The sequence below is a fragment of the Perca flavescens genome, chromosome 17 (genome assembly GCF_004354835.1).
Source record: "Perca flavescens isolate YP-PL-M2 chromosome 17, PFLA_1.0, whole genome shotgun sequence".
In the NCBI taxonomy this organism is placed as follows: domain Eukaryota; kingdom Metazoa; phylum Chordata; class Actinopteri; order Perciformes; family Percidae; genus Perca; species Perca flavescens.
This window is the reverse complement of record NC_041347.1, coordinates 33092643-33107642: the sequence shown is the minus strand read 5'-3', so window position 1 is coordinate 33107642 and position 15000 is coordinate 33092643. Positions and strand designations below refer to the sequence as shown.

At 41.9% G+C, this 15000-nt stretch overlaps 1 protein-coding gene across 1 annotated transcript in view; it reads right to left on the bottom strand.

Annotated features, from left to right (window-relative positions):
* LOC114571791 (inactive ubiquitin carboxyl-terminal hydrolase 54) overlaps window positions 1–15000 on the bottom strand; it is a 99847-nt gene that overhangs the window by 28358 nt on the left and 56489 nt on the right. Inside the window, exons 9-11 of the mRNA XM_028602984.1 lie at window positions 9542–9710; window positions 3754–3936; window positions 2263–2397 (exon numbers count right to left, since the gene is read on the bottom strand). Coding sequence (XP_028458785.1) covers window positions 2263–2397; window positions 3754–3936; window positions 9542–9710 — 487 coding nt within the window. The remainder of the gene's footprint in view (window positions 1–2262; window positions 2398–3753; window positions 3937–9541; window positions 9711–15000) is intronic.

The window sequence follows — 15000 nt, the reverse complement described above, 5'->3', positions numbered from 1 at the left end:
GGGGGAGATATTAAGAAGCAGAAGAGAAAAGGTAGAAAAGGAGGAGGGAAAAAGTTAAGAAGAAAGCAGGAAAAAGATACAGAGAGAACAGAATAGGGAGAAAAGGAGGGAAGATGGAGAGAAGAAAGGAGGAAAATATAAAGAAAGGGCAAACAGAAAAAGCAGAAAAGGATGAAAAGGGAGGGAAGAAACACACACACACACACAAAAAGAGACACACACACACACACACACACACACACACACACACATAAACACACAAACACACAAAGACAGAGACAGACAGACAGACACACACGCAAAGACGGACACACAAACAAAGACACAGAGAAAAAAAAGTAGAAAAGGAGGAAGGAAAAAGTAAAGAAAGCAGGAAAAGATACAGAGAAAACATAATAGGGAGAAAAAGAGGAAAGACGGAGAGAAGAATGGAGGAAAATATAAAGAAAGAGAGAACAGAAAAGGGACAAAAGGAGAACAAGAGAAAAGTAAAATACCAAAAAACAGATAAGAGACAAAAGGGAAAGAAGGATTACGTTAGAGACGGCAGAAGTGAGTGAATGAATGAAGATAACGAGTGATATAAAATGAGTGACAACTAAAGAAATGATAAAAGCAACTAAAGTTGTCGTCTCGTCCCCAGAGAGAAGCATCTGATTTCTAAAGCCTCTCAAGTCTGAGTTCATTTCTCTCCAGCTGACATTTTACGCAATATCAAATAAATATATTTTTGCAAATCAAAAACATCCTGAAATACATAAATGAGGCTTTAAATGAAATAATACTGACTGTATGATACTGTATAAATACAGACATGTAAATATATAATAAAGTCAATAGTTTTTTTTACGTTTTCAAATGAATACTTTTATTTACTTTGCTATCTTTTTATTTCCATTTCATTCAAACACACACACACACACACACACACACACACACACACACACAAAGACAAAGACACACACAGACGCAAACACACAGACACCCACAGACAGACAGACATACATACACACACACAAAGACACACACACACACACACACACACACACACACATAAACACACACAAACACACACACACACATACATAAACACAGACACAAAGACACACAAACAGACACACACAAATAAAGACACACCCACACAAATACACACACACACACACACACACACTAAGCGGGTATGGTTATCTCACAAATTATGAAACAAAAGTCTCCTTAAATAACTCAAAAGTAATCATTTGAAAAAAGTCATTTTAAATAAAAACCCATCTATTTATTGCCTCATTTTCTTTATTTATTTCAGGATTTAAACTCTCAAAAGTTCATATTAAAAGTCCAGTGTTGGACAGTTTTATTCAACAGGTCACATTAGTATAAGAGAGGCCAAGTCCCGCCACTTCCAGGGGACCTTGTGGGATCTTATTTCGGCAAAAACCGACACAGTAGTGAAACGGGGAGAGACTAATAATGTTTGATCCTGAGCCATGGATTACACACATAATTTAGCAACTGAAGAAAGTCTCAGTTTGCTGTAGGAACACCACCGCTCGGTGAACTACAGCTCTCGTCTCACACAATATACGTCACGTGGCTTGATGCTCGGCTCGCTAGCTTAGCTCTGTTCCACCATTAACCAATGTGTCCCTGAGCAAGGCACTTAACCCCTAGTTGCTCCAGAGGCGTGACATATATAGCAATTGTAAGTCGCTTTGGATAAAAGGGTCAGCTAAATGACATGTAATGTAATGTTATGTTATGAGCAGAGAAGAGACAGAACGAGAGAGATCCTCTGCTTGTATAAGTAACGTGACACACAGACAAACACACACATATATGCACGCACACACACAGACAGAAAACACACACACACACACACACACACACACACTCTATAACATTACATTCCGGTACGATACACACAGATATCGTAGCTTCAGAGAGACGTCACCCATGCCACTTTGAATTATGAAGATAGTATATTATATATATTTTCACAGTCTTATACAGTTTAACAACAAACTGAGACTTTCTTGATTTGCAAAATAATCTTTTAAACTGACAAACATCAGATGTGTAATTCATGGCTCAATTCAAACACGATCAAAACATATTAGTCTCTCCCCGTTCAATACCATCCCATGGCGGTCCAGCGGAAGGGGCGGGACTTTGCCTCTCTAAACTCCTCTACTCTCTGCTCTGTGATTGGCACACCTGAGTCCCGAAATTCCCTAGCCCCTGATTGGCCCAAACCCCTTCGCCTACCCTCGCTGTGGTACCCGGCCGACAGGGCTTCGTTGTTGGGTTTAGACCGGCGGTGGCGGCTAGAGCTCCGCCTCCTATCTCCGGGCCCGCCTCCCTTCCTCGGAGACCGGTGCTGCTCGCTGTCCGTCACGTGGCCTTAGCAACAAGAAGCATGGCAACGGATGTTTACAGCACAGTCACCACATCATGCAACACTGTGACCAACGGCAGAGCTACGCAGCAGCCTCGACACAAACGTAAAAACTTAAAATCATAAAAGACGAAACAATCTGAATGTAAATGAAATAATTAAAATGGATGTAAACAGCAAATAGTCTTAACCATTTATTTCACATTTTATAGACAAATCAACTAATTTAAAGGGTAACTTTTGGTATTTCCCGATGGGAACAACAAGCTTTGAAATTGGTCCAGAATTTAGCAAGAAACAAGCTGTAATGTAACCTTAATGAACAAATGTTCAGCATCAGTTAGAGTCCACTAAAAGTTCTGTTGTTGCTGCTGACAGACTCAGATTATTATTCTAAGAGTCTGACAACATTATGAAAGGATCCCTACAGAGATAGACCTTTTAGTTAAAGAGTAAGATCCTTTTAGTTTAACATGAAACAGCCCCGAAATCACCATCACCAAACTCCACCAGACAGTTTGGTGATGTCTGTCAGCGGCAACAACAGAACTTTTAGTGGACACTAACTGCTGCTAAACCTTTGTCCGGTAGAGTTACACTACAGCCCGGCTCACAGCTGCTGGTTACAGCGTTCTCGCTCAATACTGGACCAGTGTCAAAGATTGTTGTTCACATTAGTCACCAATGCATGGGACAATAGGGTCCAGGTAGGTGTGTGTGTGTGTGTGTGTGTGTGTTTTCCAGTGTGTGTGTGTGTGCGCGTGTGCCTCTGTTTGTGTGTGTACGCATGTGCCTCTGTGTGTGTGTGTGTGTTTTCCAGTGTGTGTGTGTGTGTGTGTGCCTCTGTTTGTGTGTGTGTACGCATGTGCCTCTGTGTGTGTGTGTGTGTGTGTGTGTGTGTGTGTTCCTGTGTGTGTGCCTCTGTTTGTGTGTGTACGCATGTGCCTCTGTGTGTGTGTGTGTGTGTGTGTTTTCCAGTGTGTGTGTGTGTGTGCGCGTGTGCCTCTGTTTGTGTGTGTACGCATGTGCCTCTGTGTGTGTGTGTGTGTGTGTGTTCCTGTGTGTGCGCGTGTGCCTCTGTTTGTGTGTACGCATGTGCCTCTGTGTGTGTGTGTGTGTGTGTGTGTGTTGTGTGTGTGTGTGTGTGTGTGTGTGTGTGTGTGTGTGTGTGTGTGTGTGTAAATTACTTTTTGAGAATTAGAATAAATGTGTTTTTTTTCCCCCCTGATTTTTATTCTACTAATTGTCAGGAAATGTCCATCTCTAAATCAAATCTATTCAACGTTCCAACCGACACCTTATTGGTAGGAATGACTTCGTTCCCAGCCTCCTATGCTCCAGTTCGGGCTCCAGCTACCTACCTACGGTCTCCAGGCTGCCGAGCGAGGCATGCAGCGATCCGTCGGTGCAGATGACGGTTCCCTGGGAGTCGGAGGAGTAGTGGCTGGCCAGGGACTCATGGTGCGAGTGGGAGGGCTGTCGGGACGACGAGCTCTCCGTGGACGAATCGGTGCGAGTGTCGCTGGAGATCGACTGCTCGCGGCCTGCAGGGGGGTGCAGGGACGGGGGGTGGGGTTAGTGAAAGAGGGGCGGGGTTAGCGAACAATGGTCAGAATATGAGTCTGATGCTGCTCCATTGGGCTGTGATTATGGGGCGTGTTTCAACCAAACCAGGAAAGAAAATGCCTCTGCACTCAAATGGATAGACCTCCAACCAATCAGAGCAACAGATAGACCTACAACTAGGGCTGGGCGATATGGAGAAAATCAAATATCACGATATTTTTGACCAAATACCTCGATATCGATACCGCAACAATATTCTAGTGTTGACAATTGATGCTTTCACAACATATTTACACAATGAGATTTTTGATAAATAATCACCAGTAATGTGGATATAATGACTAAGTGGGCAAATAATAGAACAGTTAAGACAGTCTGGTAAGTTCAGGAAATGACATCACTTTACTGTAATGCAGCCTTTAAAACCAGGGAAAGACACTTATGCCATATAACAATATTACAATATCCAATATCTAAGACGATATCTAGTCTCATATCACGATATCGATTATAATATTGATATATTGCCCAGCTCTAGCGAACAAGTCGGGGCCATCAGTGGTGAGGTCAGTAGCGGAGATAGCGTGGGTGCTTGGCCGCCCCCAAAATGACACATTGCAGATTATTAGCTGAAAGAAGCTAATTACTGTATATGAGCTCACATTGTGATAATCCAGCTCTTCTTATCAAACATATATATCAGGGATCTTCAAAAGGGGGTCCAGGACCCCTAGGGGGTCCTCAGAGTCAAGGCAGAGGGGGCTCCAAATAATTGTTAAATTTAAAAAAGTCCTTAAATTAATCCAACATATTATTAGCAAATATAAATACCCCACTGAAGATAGACTTACTGGCCTATAGGTAAGACAGTCACCCACATATACAGTTAACCCTAAGGATTCACTGTGTCATGTATTTTTAACATTAAAACATGATTTATAAAATCATGGCAACAATTATTAGGCTATTTTAATAGCTTGGTATTCTATGCAAAAAAAAGGTATCTATAAAGGCTTTAGGCTGCCCTAAAAGTTATTGTAGGTCCAGTTTAATATGCAACATTTTATGCAATATATGTAGTAGGGGGTACCTGCTTCATCTTTCTTTCAGTTAAGGGGTCCTTGGCTTAAAAAACGTTGAAGACCCCTGATATATATAATAGTGCCATGTCAATGATAGAGTGTGGCAGTGATTGAGAGCTCTTCGCCTGTTCAGCACCATCGCTGTCCATCAGCTGTCGCTGTCCGTGGTGCTGAAACATTGTTACTTGACTGGCAAACTGTTTTCTTTGTTCGTCAATACAAACTTGTCAAAAAAATGTGGCTTTTCTTTGTGTTTTATTTGACATATAGGCTTACTGGCTCAACAAGTGACACATTGTAACATGCATTCATCAGATATTTAAACATTTTTTTAACGGTTTTAATTTTTAAAATAACTTGGTAGCAGAGGGCCCCATGATGAAGCTCTGCCCCCACTGTACTAAGAGTCTAGCTCCGCCCCTGGGTGATGTCCTCACATACACGCACACACAAATACTGTACTGACTCGAATATAAGGAGTCTAGACTTTTAACCCTTGTGTTGTCTTCCCCGTCGACCAGCAGCAACTTTTTATTTTTCGGGGTCAAAATGTAAAAAAAAAAAAAAAACAACGCTTTTCCAACTTTTTTCAAAGTTTCAATCAATATTTTTCTGCTCTTTTTGGATGTTTTTTAAGCTTTTTCCATGTTTTTTTTCACTTTTTCTAGCATTTTGAAGATTTTCCCAACATTTTTGTCATTTTTTTTCTATGTTTTTCAACATTCTTTTATCAATTTTTCTTTACATGCTATAAAATTGAATAAAACACCCAAATTCAATGAAAGCAGTGAACTGATCATGTATTAACTTGTGAAGAGCTTGTGAAAACTTTTGAAAATTGGAGAGAGTTGAGCCAATTATAAAGCCAGAAAGTTATATACGTTTAGTTTAATTCAAATGCTAAAACAACAGATGTCCTTGCAATTTCCAATGTGTTCTTTATTAAAATGGTCCTCATAAAGTCTTTTTTAATTGTAATGTTTGTCTTATATTCGGGTCAACACAGTATACATCATATCAGACTACTACAGGTACTACTCTATGGTTAGCTGTAACAGAGTACTACTACTATGACTACAACAAGTACCAATTGCCACTGTTAATCATACCAACTGCTATAATTATTATGAATCATATTTCTACATATCTGTATCAGTGTCTCTGTATATCTGTCTCTGTGTCTCTGTATCTGTCTCTGTGTCTCTGTATATCTGTATCAGTGTCTCTGTATATCTGTCTCTGTGTCTCAGTGTCTCTGTATATCTGTATCAGTGTCTCTGTATGTCTATCAGTGTCTCTGTATATCTCTATCAGTGTCTCTGTATATCTCTATCAGTGTCTCTGTATATCCGTCTCTGTGTCTCTATATATCTGTCTCTGTGTCTCTGTATATCTGTATCAGTGTCTCTGTCTCTGTATATCTGTCTCTGTGTCTCAGTGTCTCTGTATATCTGTATCAGTGTCTCTGTATATCTGTCTCTGTGTCTCTGTATATCTGTCTCTGTGTCTCTGTATATCTGTCTGTGTCTCAGTGTCTCTGTATATCTGTATCAGTGTCTCTGTATGTCTATCAGTGTCTCTGTATATCTGTATCAGTGTCTCTGTATGTCTATCAGTGTCTCTGTATATCTGTATCAGTGTCTCAGTATATCTGTATCAGTGTCTCTGTATATCCGTCTCCGTCTCTATATATCTGTCTCTGTGTCTCTGTATATATGTATCAGTGTCTCTGTCTCTGTATATCTGTCTCTGTGTCTCAGTGTCTCTGTATATCTGTCTCAGTGTCTCTGTATATCTGTCTCAGTGTCTCTGTATATCTGTATCAGTGTCTCTGTATGTCTATTAGTGTCTCTGTATATCTGTATCAGTGTCTCTGTATGTCTATTAGTGTCTCTGTATATCTGTATCAGTGTCTCAGTATATCTGTATCAGTGTCTCAGTATATCTGTATCAGTGTCTCTGTATATCTGTCTCTGTGTCTCTATATATCTGTTTCTGTGTCTCTGTATATATGTATCAGTGTCTCTGTCTCTGTATATCTGTCTCTGTGTCTCAGTGTCTCTGTATATCTGTATATCTGTCTCTGTGTCTCAGTATAGCTGTATATCTATCTCTGTATATATGTATATCCTTACATCTGTCTCTGTATATCTGTATCAGTGTCTCTGTATATCTGTATCAGTGTCTCTGTATATCTGTCTCTGTGTCTCTATATATCTGTCTCTGTGTCTCTGTATATATGTATCAGTGTCTCTGTATATCTGTCTCTGTGTCTCAGTGTCTCTGTATATCTGTATCTGTCTCTCTGTATATCTATCTCTGTATATATATTTATCCGTACATCGGTCTCTGTATATCTGTCTCTGTATATCTGTCTCTGTGTATATCTGTCTCTCTGTATATCTGTACATCTGTCTCTGTATATCTGTCTCTCTGTATATCTGTCTCTGTATATATGTATATCCGTATATCTGTCTCTGTATATCTGTCTCTCTGTATATCTGTCTCTGTATATCTGTCTCTCTGTATATCTGTCTCTGTATATATGTATATCCGTACATCTGTCTCTGTATATCTGTCTCTCTGTATATCTGTCTCTGTATATATGTATGTTGCCACCACCCGGTGGGGATGGTGTTCTTTGGGTTGTACTACATCTGTCTCTGTATACAGTATCTGTCTCTCTGTATATCTGTCTCTGTATATGTGTCTCAGTGTCTCTGTGTCCTAATTGGTTCGGATTGGGGCTGTGTCTTAAAGAAAGACTAACTGGCTTGTAGGAGCCAGAATACTTGCTGTTTGTCCAGGGGTCAAATACTTGTTTTTCCTCATCAGATGGCAGATGGCTGGAATTTTCTTTGGGATTCTGTCTTTCACCCACCAACAGCTGTTCAGTGTGTCCAGTGGTTTCGGCAGATGGCCGCCCACCAACGGTAAAAGAAAGTTTTTCTCACCACTGTCACACCAAATGCTTGCTCGTGGGAAACCGTGTAACTTATAGAGTGTGGTCTAGACCTCCTCTATCTGGAAAGTGTCCTGAGAGAACTCCTGTTGTCATTCGACACTATAAATGAAATTGAATTGAAGGTTTAGTTACCTGAATGTTTGCTGTTGTGCTACTAGCTACTGCTCTAGGTCCTCCTGCACACTGGCTGCGTGGCGTGTCCGCTTTTATTTGGGTTGCCATGGTAACAGCTTAGAGCTTACACGCGGCCTGCGTGACACGCACAGCTCAGAAAAACTTGTGCGTGCTAGAAATAGAACAGACGCCTATTTTTCACGCCACACATAAGCATGTTGGTAAAATAGAATATGAAAAGATGTTTATTTGTCATTTTGACAAAAATACATTAATTAATAAATGACATTGTTGATGTTTGAAAGTCTCGAGGTTTTGACATAAATGCAAATATATAAATGTAATTTAAAAATAAATAAATAATAATAATTATCGATTTTCAAATATTGCCCCTGTCAATACAGAAGGAAATATTCTGTAGCCTATTTTTAATATGTGCAAACAAATGTACAAAAACACAAAAATATTGGCAAAATAAAGTTGAATTACCGTATTTTTCGGACTATAAGTCGCTCGAGTATAAGTCGCATCAGTCAAAAAATGCGTCACGAAGAGAAAAAAAACATATATAAGTCGCACCGGACTATAAGTCGCATTTATTTAGATTATAAATACAAGAGTTATTCAACTACACAATAGCACACAGAACAACCAGCTAGCAGGGCGTGGAGCATGGAGGTATTAAAAGGCGTGGAGACGAAGCTGCACCGTGAGCGAGCCCCTCCAGACTCCTTCCTCCAGCTCTGGCCATCTCGCTTTCAGCCCACGATTAGCCGATTAGCTTTTGTTTTCTTCATTGCAGTAAGAGTCACCTTTTCTCCAGTCTCCCTCATAAGTTTCTCCCTCATTTCAAACTCTTTCTGCTGCTCGATTACCGTTTTCGGGGCTGCGTATTTTACTCCCTGCAGTTTGTCTCTTTTCTTTCTCAGTTGTCTTTAGGAGGAGCGTTCTAGTTGTCACAAGCCTAGAGCGCCCTCTCGAGGCTGTAGACGGTAATGTTTTCAGTATGAATTAACATGTAAAATGTTAAATTATATATATTTTGATATATAAGTCGCACCTGACTATAAGTCGCAGGACCAGCCAAAGTAGGAAAAAAAGTGCGACTTATAGTCCGGAAAATACGGTACTAGTATTTCATTTTATCAAAGGGAAACATCCATGTGTACAGACAAGGCTAGCAGCAGCAGCGCCGCGTCAGACACGTTTCTGGCGTGCAAAGACACAGAAACGCCACGCTCACGCCACGCAGGCAGTGTACCAGGAGGCCCAACTGTTAGCTGTCTCCCAAGCCCCTCTCAAGTGTCGTCTGTCACAGTGCTACTACTACTACGACTACAACAAGTACTACCGTTTCGGGTTTAGTTACCTGAACGTTTGCTGTTGTGCTACTACTACGACTCCTAGCTGTGTTGTAGTTACCCGAGTCCTCGCTGTCGTAGCAGGACTTGTTGAGGCTGTGGAGGGGGAAGCGCGAGGGCAGGTCCTGGGCCGACACCGGGGTCCCCCGCGGGTCAGCGTAGAGCAGCAGCAGCGGCTGGTAGTGGCCCTTGATGCAGCGAGAAACAACGTCCTTCCACTTGGGACCGATCTGCAGAGGAGAGACAGTAAAGCTGTCAGTTGAACGTAGGACTGGGTATTTATTTTTTTGGGGATGTTTTTCTCGAAACTTGAGAAAATGAAGTACACGATGAGAGGTAAGTAAGTAAGTAAGTAAACTTTATTTATAGAGCACCTTTCACAGACAAGAGGGTTCACAAAGTGCTTTACAGAAAGAGCAAATAAAAAAGAAATACCACCACATAAAATACAATACAAAACCACATTGCTAACTAAATGCTTGTCTAAAGGGCGGGACACACGGGGACGATAATCGGCCGTGGGACAGTCTGGCGAGGTCGGTGACTCGAGTCTGTTCGGTGTGTCCTGTGCCGTGATCAGTCTGGGGGGTCTGCGTTCATTTTGGCCGACCTGACATGTTCAGTCGGAGGCAGGACAGTCGGGAATCACCAGGAAACTGGGGAGCGGGATGAGCCTGACTAGAGTCTCTCAAAATCTGACGAAAATCTCTTAAACTGACCTTTGTTGATCTGAAATGAAGACAGATTCAGGAACTGTACACACACACACACACACACACACACACACACACACACACACACACACACACACACACACACACACACACACACACACACAGACACACACACAGACACAGACACAGACACAGACACACACACACACACACACACACACACACACACACACACACACACACACACACACACACACACACACACACACACACACACACACACACACACACACACACACACACACACACACACACACACACACACACACACACACAGAGAGACACACACACACAGAGACACACACACACACACACAGAGAGACATACACACAGAGACACATACAGCAGGGCTCCAGACTAACTTTTTTCACTAGGAGCACAGTGGCCCCTTACTGAAAATTTTAGGGGCTCAACCAGAAAATGTAGGGGCACACACCGTAAATCAACATGCTGACCAAATATTCACATTTCTACTAATTTCCACTGTATTACTAATAAATACTTACAACCTATTAAATTGAATAATTATTAATTTCTTACGCACTGTAACTTGTTTAGCCTGTTGTATTTTTATCAATTGCTCTTTAATGTTTCATGTAAAGCTCTTTGAGTTGCCTTGTTGCTGAAAGCTGCTGTGGAAATAAAGTTGCCTTGCCTGTCAGTCAGTCCCCAGGGCACAGAGCCTCAGCCTGTCAGTCAGTCCCCAGGGCACAAGCCTCAGCCTGTCAGTCAGTCCCCAGGGCACAGAGCCTCAGCCTGTCAGTCAGTCCCCAGGGCACAGAGCCTCAGCCTGTCAGTCAGTCCCCAGGGCACAGAGCCTCAGCCTGTCAGTCAGTCCCCAGGGCACAGTTGCACACTGTTGAGCCTGCTGCTTGTCTCAGAGGAAGTGTAACGTCAACAGCACCGTGACTGTTTGTAATATCATATCGCAGAAAACGTTGTCTGTGTGAAGTTTTTAAAACTGTAACCGTACCTGAAACCACTTTATCGGCATCACTCACGGTGACTTCAACAAAACAGCCGACGTAGTTTGCGCGAATCGCGCGTGTCCGAATGTGTGTGTGTGTGTTTGTGTCGGAGCACCGCTCTCTGTCAATTTTCAGAAGACAGATAAGCTTGTGCTTACGCGCTCACGTACCTACGTTTTGACATTTAACGTGTAAAAAAAGGGGGCAAATTTACTGGTTGTACATGTGCGACTGGATGTAAAATTCAGTCGCACACTCTCAAATTGTGGTCGCAAAATGTGACCATTTGGTGGCAGTCTGGAGCCCTGCACAGAGACACACACACAGAAACACACACACAGAGACACACACACACATAGACACACACACACACACACACACACAAAGACACACACACAAAGACACAAACACAGAGACACACACACACAGAGACACACACACAGAGACACACACACAGACACACACAGAGAGACACACACACAGACACACACACACACACACACACACACACAAAGACACACACACACAAAGACACAAACACAGACACACACACAGAGACACACACACACAGAGACACACACACAGAGACACACACAACAAACACTTTTCTATCATATTTCGCAGACTTACAAGTCTTTCCAGACTAAGTTCTGTTACATTTTCTATGTATGCATATTATTCCAACTAAGCCATGTTGGGGTGGGTGAGTTGTGTGCGTTATTTTATTGATTTATTCTCTCTTTTCTTTTTCTTTGCCTTTTATGTATAATTTGTTGTGCCCTGTACTTTTGTCCTGTGTCTTTTTCTGTTTTTAAATCCAAACTGTACAAAATGTCTATTTTAAAAACCTGATTATGCTCTCAATAAAATATAATAATAAGATTATTTTTAGGCCTTTATTTGATAGGACAGCTTAGACATGAAAGGGGGGAGAGAGAGGGGGGGAACAACATGCAGCAAAGGACCCCAGTACGGAGTCGAACCTGCGGCCCACTCTACCAGGTGAGCTACACAAGCTGATAAATAAATAAATAAATAAATAAGAACATGGTTGAAGGGGGTTTTGTCTGTTTTTGTTTTATTTTTTAAATATTCATTTATCGGCCATTATAAAAGCAGATACCGAAAACTTGGAAAATGCCTAATATCGGCCAATCAATATATCGGTCGGGCTCTAGTATACACATTGGCACTCTGTTGCTCTGATTGGTTGTAGGTCTATCTGTTGCTCTGATTGGTTATAGGTCTATCTGTTGCTCGGATTGGTTGTAGGTCTATCTGTTGCTCTGATTGGTTATAGGTCTATCTGTTGCTCTGATTGGTTGTAGGTCTATCTGTTGCTCTGATTGGTTATAGGTCTATCTGTTGCTCTGATTGGTTGTAGGTCTATCTGTTGCTCTGATTGGTTGTAGGTCTATCTGTTGCTCTGATTGGTTGTAGGTCTATCTGTTGCTCTGATTGGTTGTAGGTCTATCTGTTGCTCTGATTGGTTGTAGGTCTACCTGTTGCTCTGATTGGTTGTAGGTTTACCTGTTGCTCTGATTGGTTGTAGGTCTACCTGTTGCTCTGATTGGTTGTAGGTCTATCTGTTGCTCTGAGGTTGTAGGTCTATCTGTTGCTTTGATTGGTTGTAGGTCTATCTGTTGCTCTGATTGGTTGTAGGTCTATCTGTTAGGTCTATCTGTTGCTCTGATTGGTTGTAGGTCTATCTGTTAGGTCTATCTGTTGCTCTGATTGGTTGTAGGTCTATCTGTTGCTCTGATTGGTTGTAGGTCTATCTGTTAGGTCTATCTGTTGCTCTGATTGGTTGTAGGTCTATCTGTTAGGTCTATCTGTTGCTCTGATTGGTTGTAGGTCTATCTGTTAGGTCTATCTGTTGCTCTGATTGGTTGTAGGTCTATCTGTTAGGTCTATCTGTTGCTCTGATTGGTTGTAGGTCTATCTGTTGCTCTGATTGGTTGTAGGTCTATCCAACTGAGTGCAGAGGCATTTTTCTTTCCTGGTTCGGTTGAAACACGCCCCATAATCCCAGGCCAATGGAGCAGCATCAGACTCCTATTCTGACTAGAATCGGAGTTATGACCACGTCAGGCTAGAACGTTACACATTACGGCACAAATCCTTTCATTTATTATTTATTTTTCAGCTCATACTACGTAGCACAACTCCCTTTAACATCTGTTTTATTTATAATAGTAAAAAGCAATATCCTTATCAAGATATTCAACAACGTTAACGCATATTTTCCCGACATATTAAGCAGCCCTAATGGAAACTACACTCAGCCCTACTCATAGTACACATGCTCAGCCGCAGTAAAAGTCGTTTACCTCGAAAACACAATCAGAAGGTAAATCTGGGAGGGAGAAAACGTCGTCTTCCTGTTCTCTCCGTCTGAGCGACACAAATCCTCCCGCTTGTTATTTCAACCTTTCCTCCATTCCCCCCGAAAAAAAACAAGAATAAAGTCCACATTCACCTCCTGATCTGCTCAGATCGGAGAGGACAAAACCACCAAACGCTCAGTGAGTGAAAAAATGTGTGTTTGTGCAAGAGAAAGAAAGAGATGTGTGGGCAAAAGTGCCGGCTGTGTGTGTGTGTGTGTGTCTCTGTGTGTGTATGTATGTGTGTGTGTGTGTGTTCCAGTGTGTGTGTCTCTGTGTGTGTGTGTGTGTGTGTGTGTGTGTGTGTGTGTGCGAGTGTGTGTGTGTGTGTTCCAGTGTCCGTGTCTCTGTGTATGTGTGTGTGTGTGTGTGTGTGAGTGTGTGTGTGTGTGTGTTCCAGTGTCCGTGTCTCTGTGTGTGTGTGTGTGTGTGTGTGTGTGTGTGTGTGTGTGTGTGTGTGTGTGTGTGTGTGTGTGTTCCAGTGTCCGTGTCTCTGTGTATGTGTGTGTGTGTGTGTGTGTGTGCGAGTGTGTGTGTGTGTGTGTGTTCCAGTGTCCGTGTCTCTGTGTGTTTGTGTGTGTGTGTGTGTGTGTGTGTGGGTGTGTATTCCAGTGTCCGTGTCTCTGTGTATGTGTGTGTGTGTGTGTGTGCGAGTGTGTGTGTGTGTGTGTGTGTGTGAGTGTGTGTTCCAGTGTCCGTGTCTCTGTGTGTGTGTGTATGTATGTGTGTGTGTGTGTGTGTGTGTGTGTGTGTGTGTGTGTGTGTGTGTGTGTGTGTCTCTGACCACACCCTCGGTTCTGTCCAGCTGGACTGGTGAACAATAGAGGGATATCCTTGTTTTCACAACCAGCAGAGAGACAGAGAGGGAGTGTGTTAGCAGAGCACAGCAATAACAGAACAGAGAGGAAAGTCAAAAGAAAAGAAAAAACAACAAAAATGTTTTTCTTTTTCTTTTTAAAAACAGAAGAAGAAAAAATCTTACAAAAGTTGAGAAAAGCAACAAAAACATTTAAACAAAACCATCAAAAAAAGTTGAGAAAAAAAAATGCAGTAAAAAAAACGTCAAAAGCAACAAACAAAAAGCGACACAAAGAACGGAAGAAACCTTAATAAAGTGGCGAAAAAAAATGCTGGAACCAAACTGGAAAATGTGGAAAAAACTAAATAAATCTTAGGTGACCCAAAGTGGATGGTGAAGTCCACACCTGAACTATAACAGCATATGTAAACAATATCGTTGAGATCACTATCAGAGAGAGACACTGACAGCCAATCAGAATCCATCTGAGTTTACAACGCAACACGGCAGAAACCTTAAAAATGTCGGAGAAAAAACCCATCAAAGTACAGAAAAAAACCCCCGCTGGAACCAAACTAGAAAATGCAGAAAAAACTCAATAAATCTTAGTGGACAGCAAGTGGATAGCGGAGTCC